General features: G+C 41.3%; 1 protein-coding gene across 1 annotated transcript; it reads right to left on the bottom strand.

The window, feature by feature from the left end:
- si:ch211-212o1.2 (uncharacterized protein LOC492735 homolog) lies at positions 1–26,959 on the bottom strand. The gene is made up of 4 exons (XM_044035391.1): positions 26,404–26,959; positions 11,264–11,355; positions 3,481–3,590; positions 1–342 (listed from the first exon to the last, which is right to left on the bottom strand). Exons 1-4 carry the CDS (start codon positions 26,561–26,563, stop codon positions 282–284), a joined length of 423 nt encoding a protein of 140 aa, XP_043891326.1. The 5' UTR covers positions 26,564–26,959; the 3' UTR covers positions 1–281.

Here is a 26,959-nt window from a genome sequence, read left to right as displayed (position 1 = left end):
GAACATTTTCTAGGTTCTTTCACTTCATGAAACAAAGAAATCAAACAGAACAGTTTTTGAGACACCGCTGACATCTCTGCTCTGACACTGTATAAACACAAATGCTCCCTCTCAGTCGCGTCCCTCACCTGTGGTGACGCAGTAGCACGTCTTGTGCGGCGAGACGTGGTGGATGCGGTGGTGTTTCCGTGGCAACACCAGGTGCCAGTCCTGGAGCAGCGTGACCCAGCGCGGGAGCCCGAAGTACGAGTGGCTCCACATGTGGAACTGGTTGGTCAGCGTCACGGAGACGGCCAGGGCGAAGACGTAGCAGTGCCACGGACACGCCGCCTGCCAGGGCCTCTGAGACGGGCAAACGAGCACCAAAGTACCAAAATCAAATTAAAAAAGTACAGTTAATGGAATCATTTACGAGTAAGTGTCCAGTGTAATGAAGAGGTTCAGCGCGGAGGCAGAGCGCTCCCACAGAGAGGATGCTGGAAGGAGCCTCTGAGAGACGGAGAGGCCGAGGGAGAGGGTGAAGACCGGCGAGGAGGAGAGAGCAGATTAGAAGGACGACGAGCAGAGAATGTATAATAACTGCGCTCAGTCTCTGTTGATCGTGTACTGATGCTACAGTCTCACTATGACCCTTTATATGTAAACAACTCGTCTGTGACGTGTGCTTTTGTTTGTTCATTTTCACCTACAGATGTGAAAGTTGTCTCTTAGATATATAAGTCCACTCTTTTATGAGCAGTAAAGGGTGGTTAACGTGTTATTTTTGTTAATCACTAAATAACTGATCACTCGATCCATAAAACTGAATTGAAATCAAGAGAATAAATGAAAAAAGTCATAATTTTTTCAAATAATAACAATCAGAGTTGGATTCTTTCATTTATTTTAGACCAGGGGTCTCAAACTCAAATGAACTGTTTTTTTTATACTCTAATGCTTCTTCTGTCTTTTATCCATTATTCTGCGCAGCACTTTGGTCCAGTGTGTTTGTTTTAAAGTGCTTTACAAATAAAGTTGGATTAGATCATTTCAAAATATAAGTGCTTGTTTTAATATGGAACAATATTAACAATAAAAAAACAACATATTTTATGATGCAAAATAAATATAATAATTTAAAGTAATTTAACTACATGTATAATCAACTAATTGTATGACTAGTTGTTTTCCGTTACCCCAGAGAAGGGGTCTCAAATGTACGGCCCACCTGCCACTTGTGGTCCCCCCCAAATCAATTTCTGTTTGTCCGTTTTTGATATTTATAGATTAATCTACCATTATATAAATTATTATTTTATTCGAAATATCACTCCATATCAAAACAAACACTTTTATTTTGAAATTCTGAAATAAATATTGTTATTGCTATATCATGATTAGGGATGGGAATCGAGAACCGGTGCACAGTCAATCGATTCCTGGGAACCGTTAGCATGTCTGCTTAATGATTCCGCTTATCCATATTATATCACCCACCCCTGCTGAACAGGTTTGTTTTTTTCCACACACCATTGGACTTGAGTGGCCCCTGAGTGGCCCCAGGGTGATTTGAGTTTGAGACCCCTGTCCCAGACTGAGTCTTATCGGCTTTTTATCCACATGGAACCAGCATTCTCGTTTTTTTCTTCTTTTCGCACAAACTTTATGTGCGAGCGCTTCTTGAAACAATGCCACGTTTGCATAAACATTTCTTTAAGAATGTGAAATAAAAAGATTGTTGTCGGTGCAGATGAAGTGGTTTAAAAGAGTACTGGACCGCAGATATCCGTATCGTTTCAGCAAAGCGTTATTGAGTCGTCCTCAAACTAAATCAACAAACTTCCCAGACTGAGACAGGAGACAAATCTGTGACGGACGAAAGACAAGTGGAACCAAACATTCAAAGGTCAGCTGGTTGTCAACGGGAGGGACCGGAGAACAAGGGAGCAGAGCGAGGGAAGGAAAGATTACAAGGTCCACTTGTAGGTGACATCCACACCTGTCATGTCACACACTGCGGGAAGTCAAGAGATCACGAGACGGAGACGCGGTGAGACGCGGTGAGGTGCAGAGACATCCACACCTGTCATGTCACACACACACACACACACCTTAAGAGGTCACCGCTAACGGTTTGAGACAGAAGGTGAGAGCGCGCTGAGCGGAGAGCGGCGGTGGCACGGGGTCATGTCGCGCTTACGGTGACATCTAAACCGTGTCGTGTCAAAGCGTCTCGCGGGCGTCTCGCGGTGACCACACAGAGACGGACACGGAGAGTGAAAGCGGGGGAGAGGCGACGTCTCGGGCCGGGGGTCGAGAGGTCGCGGTTTCAAAACAAAGCGACGGCAGACTCACCGTCATCTACGTCCACGTGACGGACGTTATTAACCGTTTTACTGCCTTTAATTATTTAAAGAAAGGCTGCGCGCGGTGTGAGTCCACGTGGAGACAGAGCCTGTTTGTCAGCTGTCAACTCGGATCAACGCTGACACAACAACACGATCCCCAGATACCAAAGACAGGTTTCAGAAGGAAAGACGGGTTTTAAAGGTGCAGTGTGGAGAATTTAGCAGAATATAGCGTGTTGGAAAACATATGTAGCCTTCATTTAGCATCAAACTCTGTACATTTTGGACTGTAAAAACAATCACTCCAATCAGACCGTCACTCAAGACCTTGGGCACCATTTATGTCACATCAGGGTTCACAGACAGGACTGGATTTTAGACCAACACTGATACACATAATGGTTATTGTATGAGCTCTAAAGACATGCTTCTTCTTGATACTTATCAGAAGTTATCAGAGCAGTGACTGCCCACAGATGTCACTGAACTCAAACCCCTCCCTAATTAATCCAAAACTTATTCAATCAGCAGCATCTGGAGTTGTCCATTTCTTAAAAACATTTGACAAAAGACCTTTTGTAACTAACGATTATTCTCATAATTGATTAATCTGTCGATTACTTTCACGATTAATCGAGTAATCGTTTGGTCAAACCTGGAGATGATTCACAATTCACAACTTCTTTGTTGTATGGGGAAAGTTAAGTCTGTGATGAAGTCCTGGAATTTAAGCTCTGTAAAATGTGGCCAGTGCTCACTGTTACTGCAGTAACAACTGTTGTCTTCAAGAAAGTCCATTTCCTGCTGATTTGATGACTTCCGGAGAACTAGGACCTGCACCAATGAGAATCTACACAGAAACTCTGACTAATAAATATGGTTGTCATTGAATGCATCTTTTGTCCAATAAATAATGATCATGGTTTAGGGAAAACCAGTGCGGGGGTCACGCGTTACCATACACTGACAACAACTCCCACTCCTTTGTTGGCAGATGGGGAGAGCGTCACTCACCCCCACTCCCACTCTCACCCCCACCCGGTTTCTCACTCACAGGTGAGAAAATATGTTTCACACAGGATACAGGAGCACTGTGTGTGTGTGTGTGTGTGTGTGTGTGTGTGTGTGTGTGTGTGTGTGTGTGTGTGTGTACCTGGTGTGTTTGTGAGGAACTTGACGGCCATGTGAGCCAACGGAGATCATGCAGTTGTCTCCGTTGGTTTCAATGAAGTCGTGGTGATCGCGGAACATACGAATAAATGCCTGCACGGAAAGAGAGGGAGGGAGAGGGGGAGAGAGAGAGAGAGAGAGCGAGAGAGGAAAAAAGGGAACAGCTCTTTTAAATCAAATTAGCATTTTTCCACATCCTGGTTTCAGTGAAAGAAGAGATGACGACTCAAAAATCCTGCCTAACTCACCAACATACAGTCCTTGTGATTTATATGTGCCACCACAGGGGAGCTACAATCTTCTGCTCACGACTTAATAGAATCTTATCAAATTCATTATTTTCCCACACACAATAAATCTGTATCCCACCAGCGATGTTTCACAATCATTCATTCATGTTATTATTTTCATAATCGATGAATCTGTCGATTATTTTCTCGATTATAACCAAAACGATGGAGTGTTTAATGATTCTTTGTTATGTGGAGCAAAGACACCAAGAAAATATTCACATTTAAGAAGCTGAAACAATCAGAAATCTTTGTTTTAATCCTGAAAAAAAGCTTCAAACCGAGTCATTAATGATCAAAATAGTTGACGATTCATTTAGTAATCGATTACTTTCACCTCTAATCCCAATACTATCATGAATCGCAGTTATTGTGGTCAGGAGAACTGTGACAGAAAACCTTTATATATCTCATAGCCTCCACATTGTGCTGTGTTTTATCCCAAATATGAATCTAAAAGGGTTCATGATTTACAAAATGTGGCTTTGTTTCTGGCGATTTAAAAAGTAAAGCGTAAACGAGATGGGTTCAATTTATAGTGTCCAATTAACAATGAGCAATGAGGGTTGGGTACCTCATCAACCCTTGACCTGGTGGAGACTCGAACCAGCAACCCTTATTAAGTAGTGAGTAGTAACTGAATACAGGCTTAACTACTTAACTACAATTAGAATAGTGATCAGTACAGCTGTGTTATAGATGTAGAACATGACAGATATTAAGGTTTAGAACTTAAAGACTGTTTCTGACATGCAAACTTATTTACATTTTTTATTTAAAAACAATGAATTGTTCAGCAAATGTCCTACAACGCTCAAAATGTATGATTTCATCCATCCATCCGTCTTCTACTGCTTTATCCTCCACATGAGGGTCGCGGGAGGACACTGACGCCAATCTCACCTGACAATTTAGAGTGTGGGAGGAACCCGGAGAACCCGGAGAACCCGGAGAAAACCCACGCACACACGGGGAGAGAACACGCAAACTCCATGCAGAAAGGCCCCTGTTCCGACCAAGGCAAGAGTGCTAACCACTACACCCACCGTGTGGCCCCCAAGGGAGAATACATTACATTTAGAAAGTAGAAAGTAGAATATTTTGCCTAAGCAGAAGAAAAGCTGGTACAAAAACACAGGCTGAAAGTCACCGGTACATCTTTTCTACTTCATTTACATTCACTGTAAATCAGAGGAACACAAGGCAGACACTGGAAAGCATTGTTTACACACACACACACACACACACAGGGACTCAGGGGTGCCCAGCATCCTGCACAACCCCAAAGCTCATATCCAGCATCCTAATAAACCACAGAACAGCAGTCGTCTCACACAAACACATTCATACACATAAATGACCCACGGACGCACAAACTCCAAAAATGTGAGCTTCAAACACACACACGCACACACACAGGCACACACACACACACACACACAGCTGCAAACCCCTCTTGCACTGTGCGGAGGCAGACACCTGTCTGTGAGAACATGGGGGTCTCAAATGAAAGACGGAATCTGAATATCTGCGGCAACAAAAGAGGACAAAAGGAAATGCACGCACACACACACACACACACACAGGATAAAGGTAATTTATTTCTCCTCTGTGGTAAAAAGGGAGGAAAAAAAAGAGGGAATGCTTGCATCTTCATTGCTACAGTTTGTGTGTGTGTGTGTGTGTGTGTAGCAGTGGACACATCAGCATGAAAACTCATTATTGTGCCCATTTCGGACAATTACACACACACACACACACACACACCTATCTGCAAACATGGCTGGTAGGTGCCGTGGCTACAAAACACTGAAACTATCCAACTTCTTCGCCCCCCACCCTTTCTCCGTCTCTAATCTGCCACCACCGTCCCCTTCCTCCTCCTCCTCCTCCCCCTCCCGCCACAGCCCTCAGCCAGATGAAAGGCCGGCTAAGCCGCGGAGGTCGTGCCGAGCGGGGAGGGCGGGCATCCGTGCTCCCCGCGACACGGCGGGCCGCCGGGGTCGCCGCGTGCCCTCTAATCCCACACCGTTTAACGGCCCGCCTCGCGACGACATTCGTTAATCACCGGCTCACATCGCCCGTCGCCCCAGCAGTCAGCGCCGTCCCACTGGCTGCACTGACTTTTTTTTTAATGTCCTCCCGACCTTTTCTTTTTTTTTTTGTACTGTATTTTCATCTCACTTTTATTGTTGGTATCTCTTTCATCCTCTTTACTCCTTTCTGGCGGCCAAAAAAATCTTTCTACCTTCTTGCTTTGCCTCTGCAAATACAATAAGAAGTCTTCATCACTGCCTCATTACAGACACGTTACACTTCCAGTAACGACGTAAACACAAAGAGGGAAAAGTGGCACGAGGTGAGAAGGACTGAGGCTTTGAAAACGGGACTTTGTCCTCAAAGTGGATGTGCTGAATCCTTGCTGAGTCAATTAAAGTTCAACCACACTGAAGATGATGATGACAAAGAGTTCTTAATATTACAGAGAAAACTACAACACACACTTTAAGGTTTGGCTGTTTTTAAAATATGTTTACATCCTTGAAATAAAGTCCATTTTTCCTTGATTACTAATACATCATAATTGGTTGGTTGACCCATAAATGTCAGAAAATGTGTTAATATGTGTTTTAGTGCTGAAGGAATTACTCGATTAATCGATTACTAAACGAATCATCAGCTATAATCAATTCATCGCTTTGAGGTTATTTATTATTAGGTTTTCTGATTTTTCAGCTTCTCAAATGTGATTTTTTTCTGGTTTCTTTGCTCCATATCACAAATAATCCATTAAAACCAAATCATTTTGGTTTGTGGACAAAGACGAGACATTCGAGAACAGGATCATTGAATTCTTCAACATTTTCTGGACCAAACAACTACTCGACTAATCGAGCGAACGATCGTTAGTTGCAGCCCTAATGTGTTTCCCAAACCTCGAAACAATGTCCACAAACCACACAATCATTCAATATTAATGCTATCTTTGTTATATGGAGCAAAGAAACCAGAAGATATTCACACGTAAAAAGCTGAAAAATCAGAGAAACAACTGATTAATCAATCATCAAAAAGTAATCGATTAATAATCAATTAAGCTCTAAAGTAAAACATTACTGTGTTTAATTGACTGAATATTCAATATTTTGTTTAAAAGAAATTCCATTTCTTGTTTTTGAATATACTCTTTTTTTAATAGTGATTACAAAGTGTTAACATGAAGTCCCAAACCTGGAAAACGTTACATTCATTCATTCATTCATTCATTCATTCATCCATCCATCTTCTACTGCTTCCTCCTCCACATGACGGTTGCAGTTTTAAGGGTTTCACTGATCAAAAGTCTTTTTAATTAACTAACTAAGATAAAAGCCTAATAATGCAAGGTAAAAAAGTCAGCGTCTTATTATAGATACAGTATATAAAGCTGTTCACTTATAGAAAACATTATTGACGCTCTAACACTCTCACGACCTCTTGTCACGATGTGTGCTCGTCGTCTATAGAACGACAAATACATATACACACACACAGGACGTACAAAAGACGGCGAGTAAACGACGGAACAAACACGACGACTAAGAGCGCGACTGGCTTCAAACGTGTCGTCCAGCTTTGTAACGGCAGCCACTACGAGCCTCAGGTGTTCGCCATCGCGCTCGTCTTTGATATTCAAAAATAAGCTAAACTAGGAGCACGGGGGCCCCCGCTTTATTCTCCAAAAAACCCACACAGACACAAAAACACGACTCACACACACACACACAGGCCCATTGTCGTCCCTCTCTGTTTTGCATTCTTCTTTTTCCCCAGTTTAAGTCTTTATTAGAAGTCTCCTACGGTGTCCGACACACCATGCAAATTCGACGCCGCTGTGCTTTTGGTGCGGTAACAAACCAACCCCCCCCCACACACACACACACACACAAACTCCACATCATAAATAAACATCAAACCACACCAGTGCCTTCAGCAAACTCCACACACACACACACACACACACACACGAGTCGCGTGTACAGTAATGTGTTTCTTAAGTAAAGAAACCTGAGCCTGCGAGACGTGAAAGACACGACCTAATCAACACTCGGTCGACGAGGAAGAGTGACGTGAACGCATTAGAATTCATCACACTGAACAGGCCGTCGATGATGATGATGATGATGATGATGATGAGGGGATCTGGAGCCAATTAGTGTCTGAGTGAGCGGCAGAGCTGGGATTTATCTCCAAAGCTGTGATGACAAAAGCCTAAAAAAAACAAAACACCTGTGACTTTGTTACAGTAGGAAAATAAAACAGCGAGTTACATTAACACAAAAGTGCGTCGAGTCTTTCCAACTCAACCGTCATCATCGTCATTCCTCCATAAATGAAGCCACAGTCGTCCATTTCACTCTAAATGGGAACATCATTGACAAAACTGACATCACCTATTAAAGAAGAGCTGAAGCCAGTAAAACTGTCTACTATGTCTCTAAATCAAGCGCTTAATTGTCTACTGCGGGAACACAATTTGAAACTAGTGATTGAGATTCCCAAAACACTGGGTCGGGACCCACAGATGGGACGGAGGATTTTTTTTGGGGTCCCCAAACAAATTGAGTTCAGGTTTATGTGTGTGTGTTTTAAATAGAGTTGCCTAAACATCAACAAAGTGATTGATTTACCTATTTAAAATCATATTGGGTACATAGATATAAACTAGTTGCTACATTATGTAATATATTATATTGTGATTTGGACATTGTTTAAAGAGTGGGTCTCCTTACAGAGAGTTTGGGAAACTTTGGATTAGGAAATTACCAGCTTAACTCAGAACCAGTGACTGGTAAATCATTTGTTGATTTGACTGTTATCATGACCAACACAAATAACACATAAACACAACTTAACCGTGCCACGGCGAGTTGAGGCGAGGCAGTGGAAACACGCCATAAAACACGCCAGAAAAACAATTTACAAAACTGCACAACCTTTTTACTGATGTTATAAATCACATCAGAAGTTAGCTCAAGTAAGATACATTTCGAACAAGGTCATTTACGAATGTACCGCGTACACATTACCATCAAAAATGTTATTCCAATATTCAATGGAAAAATTATTGGTCAAAATATTAGAATATTCTAAACTCCAGCGCATGGAAGCTAGTGAATGTAATACATGGTTCTCAGCGTGTTGAGCTAAACACATGAAGTCCACTCTCTAAATACTTGCTGCTGCTGCCACCCTGTGGTAAAAGATGAACCATAAATGAAGTATTTTAGGTCATTGGAGTATAGAAATACTAGTTTTTATTAAAGCAATACTTGGTGGGTATCTTTTTAGCACATTATGACAAGTCATAGTAACTAATCACCTGGTTTTAATCAAGCGAATAATAGTACACACTGTACATATACTGAAAATACTACATGTTTATAAATGAATCTCATTGTATTTATTAACATTTTAATAAATACAAATATATCAACTCCTAACCTGCATTACAACATCTTTTTATATGGACTGAGAATAAATGTTATAATTATGTCTCACATTGTGTCAAAATTATGAATAAATGATTTTATCCACAGAATAAATGGACAAAATATACAGTATACACACACACACACACACATAAAGTAAATGCTCACCTCATTAATCAAAACAAAGTTCACATGAACCAATCTGCACGCTGCACCTGATCACACTGCTTTTAATTGGCTTAAATGAGAATAACCTTTACTCTAATTGGATGCATGTGCATTAATGTGTCTGTGATGTGTCTTAATGCAAGAACTACGTGTGTGTGTGTGTGTGTGTGTGTGTGTGTGAGTGCATCCATCTTCATACACAATCACATACATATGTTGTCGCACTGTATGGTGAGGGTTCAAGGAGAGGCCATCGACTCTGTGTGTGTGTGTGTGTGTCTTGGGGACTGTGGACAATTGCCGTCCACGGGGAGATTCCTCTGTGAGACAGTGACATTTACTTTCCAGGTCACTACGACAGTCCACAGGCTTGGGGGAATAAGGTGCCTCCACCATGCTGCCATGGTGACACAGCCTGGGGGGGGGGCCACAGGGGGGACAGTGTTACAGTATAATATCATCTCTATTGTCTCCGACGCACCGGGTCATTACAATGTTATTCTAAGGACTTGACCGACCCTGCAGGTTCATGGAAGGACAATTTCAAGCATCTGCAGACATTACTCGCCTCCATGAGCCAACACGTTGATGTGATACTGGTCAAAATCACTGGTTTGGTGTGTGAGACAACAAGCCCGTAAAATCTACAGGAACACTGAAGGATGAATAATCTCACGGATGAAAAACAATCTAGATTAAAGGAAATTTCTGTTACAAGCTTGAAAAAGTACTTGACAACAGCTGAGCAAAGACTGAAACTTTAGCCCCCATAACACGTTGTACACAATCTGTGGTAGAACTATCACGAAATTAAGTTTGGGGGATTGTCAAGGGAAAATTAAAATCTACGTTGTAGTGAATGGATGAGAAATAGTCTGGTTTGGGTCTGCGTGACATAAATTTCATAGGTTGCCCATTTCCACATTGGAACGTAGTTTTCGTGTCCGCAGAGGTTGAGCTATCGTCCATGTGAGACCAATTTTGTCATTTGTTGATGTCCATGGTGGTGAAAGCGGACGTACACAAGAACCACCAAAACAGAAGCAAAACAGTCACGTTGTAGACTGGAAACATTGTGTTACAGTCAAAAGAGACAATAGAGAAGACGGTAACCATAGAAACTCGCTTGATATTATTTGAGGAAGTGCACTGGTCTTTGAAACAAGAAAACCTCCTTACACAAACTCTGCAAACAAACAACTAGAACAAGGAAATGTATATGTACGAATGAAAATGCTCTATATCGTTAGCAAATAACACACAACGACAAAAACCCACACAGGACTGTCACTGTTGTGTATGTTTCTGCAACGTTGTCAATCAAAAACCGGATCCGCCATTCCCCTAATTATTATCCGCGCCCCTCCCACTGCTCTATTGACTCCCAGGGAAGCTGAGCTTCCGTGGAAGTGAAGTTTTTTGCCACATTGTCCAATCACTGTCGAGCTCTTTCTCTCAAAACCTGGGCACACATTTTCAAACTTTCCCTGGCAACGAGAAATGCTATTTTATGATTAGCTGATTTTATGATTAGCTGGTTGCTTCCACGCTTCGATGCTGGCATGATTAGACGATGGTATTGACACTGACCCACAAAATTGTTGCGCCTGGTAGCTATAATCCTGTTTTTGACGTCATTTGAGAGGAAGCTGGGCTGAACTGCCGCACATGTACAAGCACACTCACAAACATGACAAGAAAACACAAATAAGGTTGAGAAATCACTTCTTTACATGGAATGTGAGACTGAGTTTGACACGATAGACTGACGCGTTAATGCAGAGCACGGAATATGGAAACGTGACCCAGGAGACAATCTGTGCTTTTGTTTGCTCACCTTTCCAATAACCGGCATGTCCACGGATCCCCAGGTGTCGGCCGCCCAGTGCACCGCCCCCGACGCAAAGTCTGCCGTCACTATTCCGAGGACTAAACACAGACGGACACAGACACAAGAAAAGCCCGTGTGTGAACAAACACCAACGTCTCACAACGTGGTTTATTTCTTTAAAATGAAAAAACAGATAAACTGTTCATTTCACTTTCAAAATAAAATGAAAAAAACAGATAAACTGTTCATTTCACTTTCAAAATAAAATGAAAAAAACAGATAACAAAAAACAGATAAACTGTTCATTTCACTTTCAAAATAAAATGAAAAAAAGGAGCGTTTCCTGTTTCATCCAGTTTAGATTTTTCCCATCTAGGTAGAGCTGAAACAATTACTAGATTAATTTATTATCTATCGATGACTAAATTAGTTGTCAACCATTTTGGCAATCGATTAATTGGTTTGAGTGCTTTTTATGGAATTCAAGAAAAATTAAATGTGAATATTTACTTTCGGTTTTTCTGCGTAGTTTTTGGACAAAATTTGACATTTTGAGAACACAGTCCTGTCCTTCTAGGTTTGAGAAACACTGATCGACATTTTCGGACATTTTATGGACCCAAGCGATTACTGGATTAATGGCGAAAACAATAGACGGATTCATCGATTATGAAAATAACTGTTAGTTGCAGCCCTAAGCGTAAGTTACGTGACGCAAAGGTCGCGTAACCCGGATGTAAGGGGGTGGAGGAGCTTCACGCGGGGCAACGATCATATAACTGTCTGCAAATCAACAAAATTATGACATATTTCTGCTTTTTGCTGGAAGTAAGAGGTAAATCTGACCACGGGGAAGATATATATCTGTATATCTGAGGGACACAATGAGGGGACGCAGGGACCGTCTACAAAGTGCAACGCCTGAAAGAGATATTAAAAAATATTCCATTACTTCACCATAACGCGGTGTGGTGTCGTCACTGCTGTACTGTACTACATGAAAAACATGCTTTTGAAGAATGTTTATGTAAATATTTGCCAGTAATAACTTCAAATAACTGTTGTCAAACTTTCTGTTTGGTGACAGAAAGTGTCTGTGATGTTTTGTAGTCATGCAGTTTAGTGCAACAATGAAATGAAACTCAGCAGAAATTGTCAGGCGGGAGGAGACTAAAGGACGGATGAGAAGTTGAAGCATGTTGTATTAATGGACTGGGTGAGGTCTCTTTTCAAGCACTGGGAGAACAAGTCGCTCTTTACCAGAGGTCAACGACCCATTCAGACACAGTGTGTGTGTGTGTGGTGGCTGTTAATATGTGATCAGTCAGATGAAGACAAGTGTACTCCGGGTGGCAGGGTCACGACCCCTCTTATGTGGAACACCAATGCTGACGCGGCACACGCACACACACACACACGCGCGCGCACACACACACACACACACGCACACACACGGGCTGTTTGAGGTGGCAGGTGAGACCTCAGCGTGGAGGAGACCAAACTCACAGGTCAGCAGAATTAACTACGAGACTTTAACTAGAATCTAGTCGTACTCAATCACAAAATCTCACATCAGCGATTATTAACCAACGCAGAGAGAAGTGCGAGGGTCAAACTCAGCCACACACACACATTTTATAGTTTGTGTTTTTTTTCACTCCTGCTTCACTCGTACGTGAAATGTTTCTAATTTGCATCTTTTACTGCTGTCTCCCTTTAAGATACAATAAAATAAGGTAAGATAATTTAAAATAAGTTAATATAAGTTAAGGTAAGGTAATTTAAGACAAGGTAAGATAAGGTAAGACAAGTTAAGATAAGCTAAGATAATTTAAGACAACTAATCTTAAAATAAGATACTTACTATAAGATATGAACAGATACGAAAAGATACGACAAAATACGATAATTTACGAAAAGATACGATAATTTACTAAAAGATACGATAATATACAAAAAGATACGATAATATACAAAAACATACGATAATTTACGAAAAGATTCGGTAAATTACGAAAAGATACGATAATTTACGAAAAGATACGATAATTTATGAAAAGATACGATAATTTACGAAAAGATACAAACAGATACGAGCAGATACGATAATTTATGAAAAGATAGGATAATTTACGAAAAGATACAAACAGATATGAAAAGATACGATAAGATACGATAATTTACGAAAAGATACGATAATTTACGAAAAGATACGGTAAATTACGAAAAGACACGATAATTTACGAAAAGATACAAACAGATACGAAAAGATACAATAAGATACGATAATTTATGAAAAGATATGATTTTACAAAAAACAATAACACACCAACATCATAGTATAGATGTGTTTATCTATTGCTGCTGTTATATTTTCACAAAAATCCAGGTGTGAACAGTCGTACTTAATGTTGTCTGAAGCTAAAGAGACAAAAAAACTGCAGAAAATGCACAAACTTCTTTCTCACGTCACTTTCTTTTGTTCTTTGTCCGTCATCGTCCTCCTCCTCCTCCCACCATCACCGCCTCCTCCTTCCTCCTTATCCAAATGTGCCTTTAAAACTTTAATGCGTTCAGATCCTAATGTTTCACATAGCATTAGCAGACTATAAGATATTCATGATGGTTACTTTTAATAAAGCACCCCGGCCTGCGTGTGTGTGTGTGTGTGTGTGTGTGTGTGTGTGTGCGTGCACCTACATATAGACCTGTGGGCCTATGAATATGCTATCAGCCTCTCCTAAGGTATGGACTGACGTGGTCACATGAGAGATTTAAAATATGTGATTATGGATATTTTAACGATTCTTCAGACGTGACCCTTCACCCTTCTTTAAAAAAAAAAAGACAGAAACAAAGTTTTGACCTAAGAGTGGACTTGAGTTAGAATTTAACGTGATGTTTAGAAAAACTCAATCTGATATTAACCAGATTAAGAAAACAGTACGGCACTAGGAATACGCAATAATCAGATTATAAAATGACAAAAGACGGTGTAAATACAGTAATGTAAATTAAAATTTCTATTGGTTTATTAGGGCACTAGGTGCAGAAGGATCCTATTGAAACTGAAGGAATTCTACTTTCTTTCCCATGCCCCAAAACACCGTACGCTTGTCTTTTCTACATCGTATTTCATACTTTGCACTAGAATGGTGTTCTAATTTATTCTATCGTGCTCTATTCTATTCTCTTTCTAACTACTGCGACGTCTTAATTTCCCCCAATGTGGGAGTAACAAAGTCTGAATTTATCTAATCTAATCTAAAATGTTGAGAAACCCAATCCCACTATCCTGAAATTATTGTGTTAATCTGAATTAGAGTTCTTTCAAATCTTTCAAACATTTTTAAAGACGTACTGTATATGGATAAAGAGGCATTTTTATATGTTCGTACTGCCTTGGGGTGTATATATTACTACAGTTTATTGTCTTATGTGTTTTTACTCATTAAAAATAAAGACATTCATTCAGTCATTCATTCATTCATTAACCAGGTGCTTTCAATCCACATGGACTCAGTCCGTATTGAGGTTAAGTCGCTCTGTTTGTCTCACAAGATTCACGTGGCACCATTTTCTTTACTATATCCCACACAGTACACACACACACACACACACACAGTCTTTAAACTCTTACTGTGCCCGCTGTGTGCCGCACACGCACGCACGCGCACACACACACCATGATGCCTCAACTCAACTGATGGATTTCCTAACACATTCTCACATCTCTATTACACACGCAACCTCCTTTGACACACACACACACACACACACACACACACATGTAGACACTCAATCTCTCTCTGTCACACACACACACACACACACACATGCGTCGTAAGGCCGTGGAGCAGTGGGGCGGCTGTCAGGTGATGTGCGTCAGTCCTTGGATCCTCCGGCTCCCTGGTGAGGGGAAGGAAACTAGGACAGGCCTCCACAGAGTGCAAACACACACACACACACACACACACACACACAAGCACACACACACACACACACAACCCTTGTCCCCCAGGCCATGGCATTGCTGGATATCACATACAGACACACACACACACACTTAAAACAGTCTCTAAAAGTATGTACATATGAACAGACATATGTTGTCATGTTAGGCACACACACACACACACACACACTGACTCACAAAAGACACACCCAGGGCCACACACACAACTTAGCATCCAAAATGATATCTCACACACACACACACACACACACCTCACTTGAAGACTCTTAGGGCCAGAGCAGTGCACTCATTAATATCGTTCTGACAACAACTGGCTCCTGTAGCCTCCTCTGCCATGCTCACCCAGCAGCGACCCCCCCCCCGCGCGCACCCACTCCCCTCCCCGCGCCTGCGAGCGTGCGCGCACGCATGCGTGTGTGGGGATTTAACCTGGGCGGAGCCGGGGGAGGAGAACGAGGGGTGCTAATAGGCTGAAATTAATCAACGCCGGCTGATTCGCTGTCTGGGGAATGAGTGGCGGGCAGCAGGCGGGCAGGCAACACGTCCTGAATACTAATGGACTAATGGACTAATGGAGAGGGGAGACAGAAAAGTAGACCCCCATTAACCATCGCCACGGTGTGGCACGTAACGTGGAGAAATAAGGCAGACAGACAAGAAAAGAAAGGGGCAATTTAACCTAAATTAACAACAAATAAAGAAAGCTGAGAAGTTGCACGTCAAAGCCAACGTGTGGTAAATTACGGTAACTTCACTCGCGCTGTTGCAGGAAGCCGGCGAATCGGCGTCTTTGTCGTCCATTTTTTGGCCTCAAACAAATGTTATTTTAAATAGTTTGACACTGCTCAAATTTAACAAAAAAACTTTTATTTTTTCAGCATTTTAAATGGTGAATATACTATTTTAACATGCAGGAAGTTGTAAAAAGCTTCCAGATATTGAAATATTTTGGCCCTTTTATGGTTAAAATAAGCAAAAAAGCCTTGGGTGAATTTTCCTTGTTTAGTCCAGTTAAACTAGTGGTTCCTCTGGATTGGCGTGAACACGGTCTGAAACCTGTGATGTGGACAGGACAAACACTGAGCTGATGATAGACACGTCCGTCCTCTGTGTCCGTCAGTCAGGTCCAAACACACTTAGAACAGGGTGGGCAAACTTTTTTTTGGCTCAGGGGCCACATTGACGTCCAGGGGTCGTCTGAACTGTTCATGAAATGAACGACAGAGCATCAATAAATGGAACGAGACGCGAGTTATGTGCTGTGAGCTATCAGAGCGTCAGAGTCAGAGCTGCCGACACTCCTCGACCACGCCGTGTCTCGTCCTCTCGTTCCCTCCATCATCACCTACACTCCGTAAACTGCATTTACAAACACTAACACACACTGAAGGTGTCGACAGCAACGCACAGAGGGTGGTGATGTACACACACACGCACGCACACACACACACACACGCACACAGAGAGAACTCTGCTTCTGTTTTGATTTTCACTCTCTTTCTGTGTCCCCTGCTTTGCTCTCAGCAGACTGTCTTCAGATGGGACTTGGGGAGACACAGCAAGAGAGAGAGGGAGAGAGGGAGAGAGGGAGAGTGATGTGGGTGGTAAAAGTGGGTCACATGCTCAGAGAGAAAGAGAATGAAAAGAGGGAGACGAGGGAGGGAGAGAGAGAGACACTGAGAGAGACTGACAGTGAAAAGGAAATTGGGGAAGAGAGAGAGGAAAAGAAGGGGGAGATAAAGGGGGAGGTCGAATTCCCTTGTTCAGAAGTGGATCAGTCACAGGCCGCTTTCCTTTCATCTGATCTCAGTGGACCACAGAACCTGAGACACACACACACACACACAAAACCAACATAAACACAAAGTACCACTCATGAAGAAATGATACACAAACACAATTTGTACGTCTTTATGTGGCAGTGTGCGCATGCAGACACACACACACACACACACACAATCCTCCCAGAAAAATGTTATAAATCCATTACCCACCAGATTCAACTGCAACAAAGACAGGAATGTGGCAAATGAGATTCAACAACAGCATACCAACACAATGGCGCGCACACACACACACACACAGGAAGACAACCAGATGCATATATCCAAGCACAATAATAACACAAAGACATTTAAACCACTTGAGAGCCAGTGTAAGTAGGCCCTGCTCCAGCCTGTCTACCCTGCAGTAACACACACACACACACACACACACAGGGATGGACAGATCCCATCATGTGTGTGTCTTGTGTGTGTTTGTGTGTGTGTGTGTGTCATCCCCTCATCTCCTGGGCTTTCTGCTACCACCATATTCATCTGTGGCCCTCATAAGGATAATTACACACACACACACACACACACACACACAGAGTCATTGACACACACACACACACACAGAGAGTAGAAGCCATCTCTAAAATACACAATACTCCCTCGCTCCTCTGTTGGTCAAGGTCAGAAGTAAAATCCTGCCTGAAGGCTCTAAAAGCCATGGATGGACTGTGTGTGTGTGTGTGTGTGTGTGGTATAATATAGTATATATTGTCTCTATATGAGGTGTCAAAAATAATCAATTTAATGTAAAAATCGTGATTCTACATTGTAAAAAAATTTTTTTTTTACACGAGACTCTGTACAGATTTTCCATGAGTTCACACACAAAGTCATGCATAGACGCCAATAGCGCGGCACGTTTTTCGCCTCATTCGAGCTTTTGCGTCACTTGCTTGAGTTGAAAAATGTAATCTGCGAGTTTCTACAACTCTCCAGACTCGGTTGGTTCAAGAAGGAGGATTTCAGATTATGAGCTGTGGTTCTCAAACTTCCTGTGGTGGTAGCTGAGTGCGTAGAAAATGAAACAAATAACAGAGTAATTCAATAATATCACCTTATCTCTCGTTCCTCAATGGTGTTACTTTGAGAGCGTGGTACAATAGGTTTGAAATCCACTGGCCTCAATACTTTTTCTTGGATTTGCCGTGTTTCCGTTGCCTTTTTCAAATACAAAAACTAAAAGTTGACAAACCGAGATAGTTTTCTGTATTCAGGTACACCAATAAAACCAGATCCATCCATTTTTTTTGACGTTTCTACAGTTCTACGTTTTTACACCACAGTTTTCTACATTATTACCTGTTATTGTGGAAATCTGTTTCGTCTGCGTCAATGAAACAGTAAAAGAACAACGTTTGTCCTCTTTTTCACACAAACAAACTCAGTTTCGTGATCTTAAATCCTGATGATGCAACTTTAGTACTGCACTCTCTACACACACACACATACATACACTGCTCATGTGCACACTGAGGTCACGAGAACACACACAGGTCAGTGTCAAGTTCAGCTCGTGTGAATCTCAGGGCAAAACACACAAGCTCGAAAGGTTCTGACCTGTGACCTCTGGGACCCAGGGGTCAGCAGTTTGGGGAGGCTTTGGATGAGTGTGTGTGTGTGTGTGTGTGTGAGAGTGTGAGAGAGAGACTGTCACATATGAGGAGTAAGTAAGTCACAGCTTCACACCTTTTAAAGGTCCAATGTGTAAAATTTAGGGGGAATTATTTTCATTATTTTGGCAGAAATTGAAGAGAATTATTCTTGATTTTTTTAAGTATAAAATCACCAGTTCTCCTTTTTTATATTTACATCAGTAGCTGTGGTCAGCGCTTTTCGGATCACCATGTTTTCACAGTAGCCCACAATGGACAAACTAAACGTCTTTTGAGTTCTCATGCCAACTCAGGGCTATGTATGTTCTTTGCACACATTGTACCTTTAAGGACAAATTTGCGTCGGTCAAATTTACAGACTGCGGCTCAGATAAGTCGTTTTATCTTCACCCGCTGTGAGTGAACTGTAGAAACAGCCACTTAAAGCGGCTTTGAGCACTTTATAAATGTAAATATAGATAATTTAAGACATTTTAGGGCCACATGTAAAAAATGACATAAAATAAAGCAGCATTTTGAGATTAAAGTCAGAATTCTGGAAAAAAAAGTCCAGAATATTCTGAGATTAAATGGAATAATGAGAAAAAAAAAAAAGATCTCTGAGAAAAAAAAAAATTATTCTGAGATTAAAATCCAAATTGAGAAAAAAAAAAATCAGAATTTGAGATTAAAAGCCATAATTCTGAGATCAAAGTCAGAATCTGAGATTAAAGCCACCTCTGAGGAGGGCCCTGACTTTTTCCTCAGAATTTTGAGATTAAAGCCAGAATTTGAGGAAAAGTCAGACTTCTTTGAGATTGGGAAGTCGAATTCTGGAAAAAAAAAGTCCAGAATATTCTGGACAAAGTCTGAATTCTGAGAAAAGTCTGAAGAATTTGAGATTAAGTCTGAATTCTGAGAAAAAAGTCAGAATATTCTGATTAAAGTCGGAATAATGAGAAAAAAAAAAATTTCTGAGAAAAAATATTCTCTGGAGATTAAAATCCAAATTCTGAGAAAAAAAATCAGAATTCTGAGATTAAAGACATAATTCTGAGATCAAAGTCAGAATTCTGAGATTAAAGCCAAATTCTGGAGGAAAGAATTCTGAATTTTTTCCTCAGAATTTTGAGATTAAAGCCAGAATTCTGAGGAAAAAAGTCAGACTTTTGAGATTAAAGTCTTTTAAAAGCCTTTTTTCTCTGTGCCAATCTCAGCTGACAGTGCGAAAGGCGGGGAGGTCAAACCCTGGACAGTTTTTGAATTTCCTAGCCATCACAAAACGGAGTTTCAGTAACGAGACGTACGCATGCCAGACCCTGTCTGCGATGACAGAAGAGTTAAATTAGATATAGATGATATTAATTTAGGGATTAATGAAACACGGTTGACGTGTGATACGACGGACAAACGGACGAACCAGGTTAAATACTTGTATGCGTTTGATCGCTAACGGAGCGATGACAACACATACACCAAGGTGACGCACACAAGTTGTTCATGTAAAAAGACTTGAATATCCTGCCAAATGAAGAGGAGGAGAGGAGAGAAGAGGAGAGGAGAGGAGAGGAGAGGCCGTCAGCAGACCGTGACACTTCAGACATATGGGAGGACCGAGGAGAGACGATGGGATGAATGGAGAGGAATGGAGAGATGCACAAACAGAGGGGGAGAGCGATGCGTCCAGCTGTTTGTCCATCCGAGCTCTGCTGTAATGAGCCCATGTTTGGCTCTGTGGAGCGTTGCCAACGCCTCATCTAACTTCTTCAAACTCTAACAAGCCAAACTGCTATTTAGATTTACCTCCCGCCGGCGCCGAACCGGACCCAAACAACTAAGCGCGTAGCAGCGTGGCGTCCCTTAAATGGACACTTTGACATTTTGAATTTCAGCTGTTTATTTTTCTTTAACAGACACTTGTCAGCGTGTGGCAAACATTTGCGCTTTCAAGTTTTCCGCGAAAATGGCTCGGCGGCATTGTTAGCGTCGCCGAGACGGTCGTCCACCGCGCGGCCCGCTGTGCCCTTTGGCCAAAAATGAGGGAAAGCTTGTGAGTCATTTGGAGATTTAACAGGTGAAAACACAAATCCACACACAGCCGTGGTATTGTCTGGTTTACACGGCCGGCTGCAGGCTCTTCATAGAGCAGCAGCGATAAAGTCGATCAATGTCACATTTGACTGCTGCCCTTATTAACAATTACCACCCTACAAACAAGTGATCAATTAGTCAATTAATCGTCAACTATTTCAATAATCTATTCATCCTTGTGAGTCTCATTTTTCACATTCTTAAATGTGAATATTTTCTGGTTTCTTTGCTCCATAAAACAAAGAAACAATAAAAAATGAATTTGGTTTGTGGCCAAAAAACAAGACATTTGAGAACATCATCATTTCCAGGTTTGACAAACACTCTTTCAACATTTTCTGACATTTTCTGGACCAAACAACAAATTCCTCTATTTAGTAAACTAAGTAAACTATAACAGTTCAAATAATTGCATTATTTAAATGAACATTTACTGAATAACACTTTCTTTATGGTCTCTCTCCAGCCCACATTTTAAATACATGATCAAAAATTAACTTTTGGATGAAAAAAAAGTTAGTTTTAGTGACTTAGAAACACAAGTTCCGGTTAAAGTAACCCAGGGTTATAGTATATTCATTTTCTAATTACAAAACTATTTTCTTTGGAAATAAGTTGCATTACTGTCTTATTATTATCTCCTTATTACAACTCTATTTCTTCTGTTATTACCAACCTGAAAATGACATGAGAAATAAAACAGTAATACCATAATATTATCTTACTATTACAAGTGCAAGTGTTACCCAGACAACTGGATATATATTTTAATGATGATCCTAATCTAAGCCACATCTACGGTATCCATCGATGAAGCCTGTGCAGCATTATTTATTATAATATTTTGATTGTTTTTAAAAAATAAAACCTTTGCTTTTAGGACCAAATCACACAAAGTCAAAACTGGGCTTCTTCTAAAATCACTCTGATCTCACCATTGGGATCCATTTGCGTTTTTGGTGTTATCAATATTTACATCAGTCATCAGCCTTAGTCTCTCTTCTTTAGTATGAGGTACTTCCAATAAAAAAACTGTCGAAAAAGGGAAGTGTGAAATGTACCTGGAATAAAAAGCCAATTACCTTAAATTCTACCGAGGTTTATGGTCTGTGTCATTCAGGAAGTTACTTTAAGAAAACCTGAGCCACTGTCTTTTTGACCTAAAATCCAAAATCTGGCCAATTATCCTCTAGTGTGGGGGCGGGGCTTTCTGTGAACAGGTCTGATAAAGAAGGAGCATTTGATTGTTCATTGAGCCAATACCAGATACGGAAGTCAAAGCAGTGTCACAAGAAGAAGAGCTACACAAACCTACATGTGTGACTGAATGTTTATTATGTTCTGTACACATAATAACACAATATAACTTTTCCATGTGTTTTTGGTTCAAACTAAGATAGTAGGGATGGGTCAAAATATCGATTTATCGTGCAATGTGATAGTCGATACGGGGTAAGGGTAAATATCGCTATTTTAATGAACAAACGAAGGCGCTCTAAAGTAAACAGCCCCTGCCAGTTTTACTCACTGGGCGTTGTCACTACTTCATGGTTCCTCATGGTGGCGCTGCTCAAATGAACGAGGGGAAACTTGGGGAGGGGAGTTACCTGGCTGAAGAAGAAGAGGGAGTTTACAGCAGGATGACGACGGACAAAGCTACGCTATGAGATGCATTCATCCACATTCACAACATAGACTTTATACACTTTATACACTTCTCACGTTTTAACGTTTTGTTTTCAGACAGATATCGCGATGTATCGCTATACGATTGTCTTTGCAATATTTTGATTATCACGTGATATAATTGGTATCGTGGACCATGTATCGCGCACCGTACTGTATTATGGGAGGTACAGTGTGATTCCCACCCCTATGGGATGCTATCAAAATATTAACTACTACACTCAGATGCAAGTATGGGAAGCTTGTGTTTTTGGCTGTTAACTTCTAGAATACTTGCACCCCATCTTTTTCATGCATATTGTGTTTGGTCTGTTGTAAACAATGTTAACTAAAATATTGACACTCACACACCTACGCACCAAAATGTGCTCATTGAACTCACTATTTTTGATGCATCATGACAAAAACTTAGCAATTTAAGGGTTAAAAACTTTAAAAATTCATTACTATTTGATATGTATGGAATGGGACTAAAAAATAAATATTAATACAATTTTTATAGGTAAATTTTTTTATGAACACATTTTGGTGCTCTAGGTGTGTTAACGTAACTTTCTTTTGAAGGCACATCCAGGGGTTAAATTTAGCTAATCGCTTCACAAGTCATTGTTCCGCCCTGGTGTGTGTGTCTGTGTGTGTGTCTGTTTACAAATGCCAGAGTGGAGATGTTTATCTCTCCAATGTAATGACACCGAATAATCGTGTAGATCACAATTCCAATTCATGTCAAAGGTGACGACTCAGCTCACGGGGTCTAAAAAACAGGATGAGCCTTCGCATCAGCATCCACTTAAGTGATTGACTTTAAATGGAAATGACATTTTTCTGACATCGTCAGTGAGGCCAGAGGAGGCGTTTTCAGCTCAGTGGGCGGAGCCGGGCTCAGTCCTCACAGTCACACGGCACAGGCTAGTGACACATGTTGGTTCTCCTCATGTGAACCTCGCAGTCACACAGCGCCAGTGGTGCAAACCTCTCTCTCTCTCTCTCTCTCTCTGTTCTCTATCACCATCACCATCCCTATTTTCAGGAAGTGGTAACAAGTGGCCAACATGGCTCCACCAGAGGCAATTAAAAGGCGCAGTGAAGTGAGAAGCAGGGCAGATGGTCAGGCAGGAAAATGTGGCACAGTCCAGCTTGATGCACAACTGGTAGCACAGGTTTTCTGTGTTCAGGTCTGAGGCACAATGTGCTTTCCATCACCATGTTTGAGTCAGTGTATCCACAGTGATAACAGGCTCAATTTATCCAGTTATTATTTACAATATTTTCCCCTCCCGTTTATCTTTTTAAGCCTGTACTTGCTTTAAAATCCGCTGAAAACCAACAGTGACTAATGTTAAGTTAGTGTTGTTTCATTGGTCCATAAAACATGGGAAATTCCTGAACCTAGTGTTTCCCAAACCTCAAAATCATGTCCTCAAAAGTCAAAAAAAAAAAAAAAACATACAAAATACCCAGTATGTGATATTTGTATGGGTTATAGGCAGATATTCAATATAGTACCATGAGTCTGTGGGTAATCACTTTAAAAAAATAAATATTTGGATTTCACAGCCTTTAAGGAGGCCATCCGTCAACAGCCCGAACTGACAAACCACCCAGAGCGCACGTTACATGTTTTTAAAACAACAGGGCGGGCTTGGAAATGGGACGATGTGCATTTTCCACCACTAGATGTCACTAATTCTTACGCAAGGACTTTATAAAAATCACACTGTAAATCGTCCCTGCTTGTGATTTTCCGTACTCAGTACATGATTTCTGCCACTAGGCGTCGCCGCAGTTAAAACAATAACAAAAGAACTGATTCACAACGTCGTGAAGCAGCGCGGGATCATGGGGAATTTGTCCGAGGAGAACTTTGGCTGCACAAAGCGTGAAGTGAACGGCAAAGCATCGTCGTGATCGACTCTTTCTACACTGGTTGCCTGTAACAGAGACTTTTAAAACAGTACAGGGCAAGACTACTGCTTATATAAAAGAAGTCAGATTAACCATAATCTGATTAATCTGCCTCACTGTTAGTCACATACAAGCAAGATCTGTTTTGAATTTTATGTCACATCTAATACTTAGTCTTATTTAGATATGTATTACTTTAACAACAGTACTTAAGAGGGTTTTATTTTCATTCTACTGTTTTTATTTCTCTTGTTTTATTGTTGTTTTATCTGGTATGTATGATGTCATTAGAAGTTACCTTGAATAAAAAAATACTGATTTCTATGGATTTAAATAATGCTGGAAATGTTTAGTGTGAGGCTGCAACGGTTTGTTTCATGTTTTCCAAACCTTCTAAAATTCTTTCCAGAAAATATTAACATTTCCAAATCAGAAAACTTGCTTTTCAACAATCGAACAAATCAACAAAAAAATCAGTACAATAAATAAATGTAATATCCTGAAAAGTAGTGTTTGTGTCTGTGGTGGAGAAACAGCACTTAGAAGAGCAGCAGGAATTGTGTAACTAATGGGAAACGTCTAACAAGGCCACCACAATTACACGGGGCCTCAGGGTCGTGACACAGACACAACACTTTGTGCTGATAAAAGCAGACAATTCTGTCCACACAAACACGAACACTGTCTTTTTTGTCAAAGTGTCTGTAGCCTGTGTGCACCAAGCAACCGTCCTGAAACTCCAGTCTCCGGGGTCCAGACCGCTGCTTATGTTTTATTCTACCAGACCTGTTTTCATTCCAGATGCCTAATCAGAGATTTATATAGACTAGTCTGGGATGCCAGGTGAATTTCAACTCAGATAGAAATAAAAAAAATAAGTCCTCACATCCAGTCCCCCCAAGGACTGGATGTGAGGATTACTGCTGTAGACTTTGTCACAGATATTGATTTTGTCCTAGGACTATAGAAGCCCATCCAGGCTGAAGGCAACAACTTCAGCAGCATGGAGAAAACAAACGCATGGACCCTGTGGGAGCGCAGGAGGAGCCTTTTTAAACACAAGCTGACTGAACTGGGGTTGATCGGAGAGGACGTGGAAGAGCTATTTCAGCAATGTGTTAATATACTTTCATATTTACAACGTCACTAAAACGGTTTGTTTTAATGATCACTGAAACACTGAGGTTGCTAATGTGTCCCGGGACCCGAGGCTGCTCTTTTAGATGAGTCCCAGACTATCAAATGTAATAATCGACGTAATCGTGACTAGTCGACTAATCTTGGCAGCCCGAGTGTTATTGTGTTGTTTACAGACAACTGTGTTGTCTTTCAAGTGCTTTATGAATAAAGTTGGGTTGGATTGGAAGTATATGGAATTAGATTTGTGTCAATATTTCTATTAAACACTTTTTTAAAAAGCTATTAAAATATCGATTTAATCATTCAAAACTATTGTATTTTATTGTTGGTTTGCAGACGGGCCTTAGAAATCCTCCTGCTGATTGGCTTCTGAGTCGTTAAGTAACGTTTATAATCTGCCAAACGTTAAATACTTCAAATTACAATTATTTTGTCAACAAAGTGCATATTCAAACAATACAATACAATATTTTTGAACGATTAAAACAATAGTTTATTGCTTCTGAAAGAGAGTTGTACGAAAATATTGATACACATCTAATTCCATAGAAGTAGTGCTAGAACTGTACAGTGGAAGAGGTTCCCGGGCTAAATCATGAAAACAGAGGCACTTTTGGGGCAAAGTCAGTGATAATAATGTGTTAATATCTCACAAAACAACAGCAACAACAACTGAACAACAGCAACAACAACTGAACTCACCCTTTCATACAGTTATTAACTGCACGTTGTTGTCTGTCCTGTTAGCAACACACAGAGTTTAATAGATTAGCCTGTGGGCTAAAGTGTTAGCACTTAGCGAACAGGTGTGTGAACATCATCATCATCATCATCAGTTTTTTGTCCTCGTGCCTCAGCACCGACGGAGCAGGTGACAACAGCAGCAACAACATCACTGACGGCAGTAAACACTGTTCTCACCGGGAGAGTCGAGCCGCGCCAGCTGTCGAGCCCCGGCGTGCTGCGGTCCCCAGCGAGGCGCTGCGCTGCGTGCTGCCGCCCCGTGCTCGTTCCCGGTCGGATCCTCCTCCGCCATGGACCGGTGCCTGATGTCGGTGTCGGAGAGAAGCGACGCCGCCATTGTCTCGTCCCGTGCCCCGCTGCCCCCTCCGCTTCAGCCTCTCAGTTACAATACTAGACGGAGTCGGTTGTTTTGTCGCGAGGCGGAACCGACGGATGCTAGCGAGCCACGCGCCACCCGGAAACACCAGCGCGGACACACAAAGCTGTTTATTTATGTTTAAACTGTATAAACCGTTATCACGTGACAGTCTGAACACGTGTTTACACACTGGTGTTCGTATCAAGGCTCTTATTAGAACGAATATGTACTTACTAGTCAAGTTTGTTTGTCACGTGAGCCGGTGCCTACTGTAAACACAGGTGGTCAGGACAGGACTCTCAATCAGAGGTAAAACTGGTGGCACGTGGGCCACATGTGGCCCTCCAATCATTCCTATGTGGCCCACCACTTAGT

Source organism: Solea senegalensis, linkage group LG10 (genome assembly GCF_019176455.1).
Source record: "Solea senegalensis isolate Sse05_10M linkage group LG10, IFAPA_SoseM_1, whole genome shotgun sequence".
NCBI lineage: Eukaryota > Metazoa > Chordata > Actinopteri > Pleuronectiformes > Soleidae > Solea > Solea senegalensis.
This window is presented reverse-complemented; position numbering and strand designations above follow the sequence as displayed.

Excerpts from the sequence above, each read along its gene's own strand:
- si:ch211-212o1.2 (XM_044035391.1), bottom strand. The coding sequence starts at position 26,563 with ATGGCGGCGTCGCTTCTCTCCGACACCGACATCAGGCACCGGTCCATG. Across the intron at positions 11,356-26,403 it reads GGCGCGGCTCGACTCTCCCG|TCCTCGGAATAGTGACGGCA; the intron begins GTGAGAACAGTG and ends GTCTGTGTTTAG. Across the intron at positions 3,591-11,263 it reads ACATGCCGGTTATTGGAAAG|GCATTTATTCGTATGTTCCG; the intron begins GTGAGCAAACAA and ends CTTTCCGTGCAG.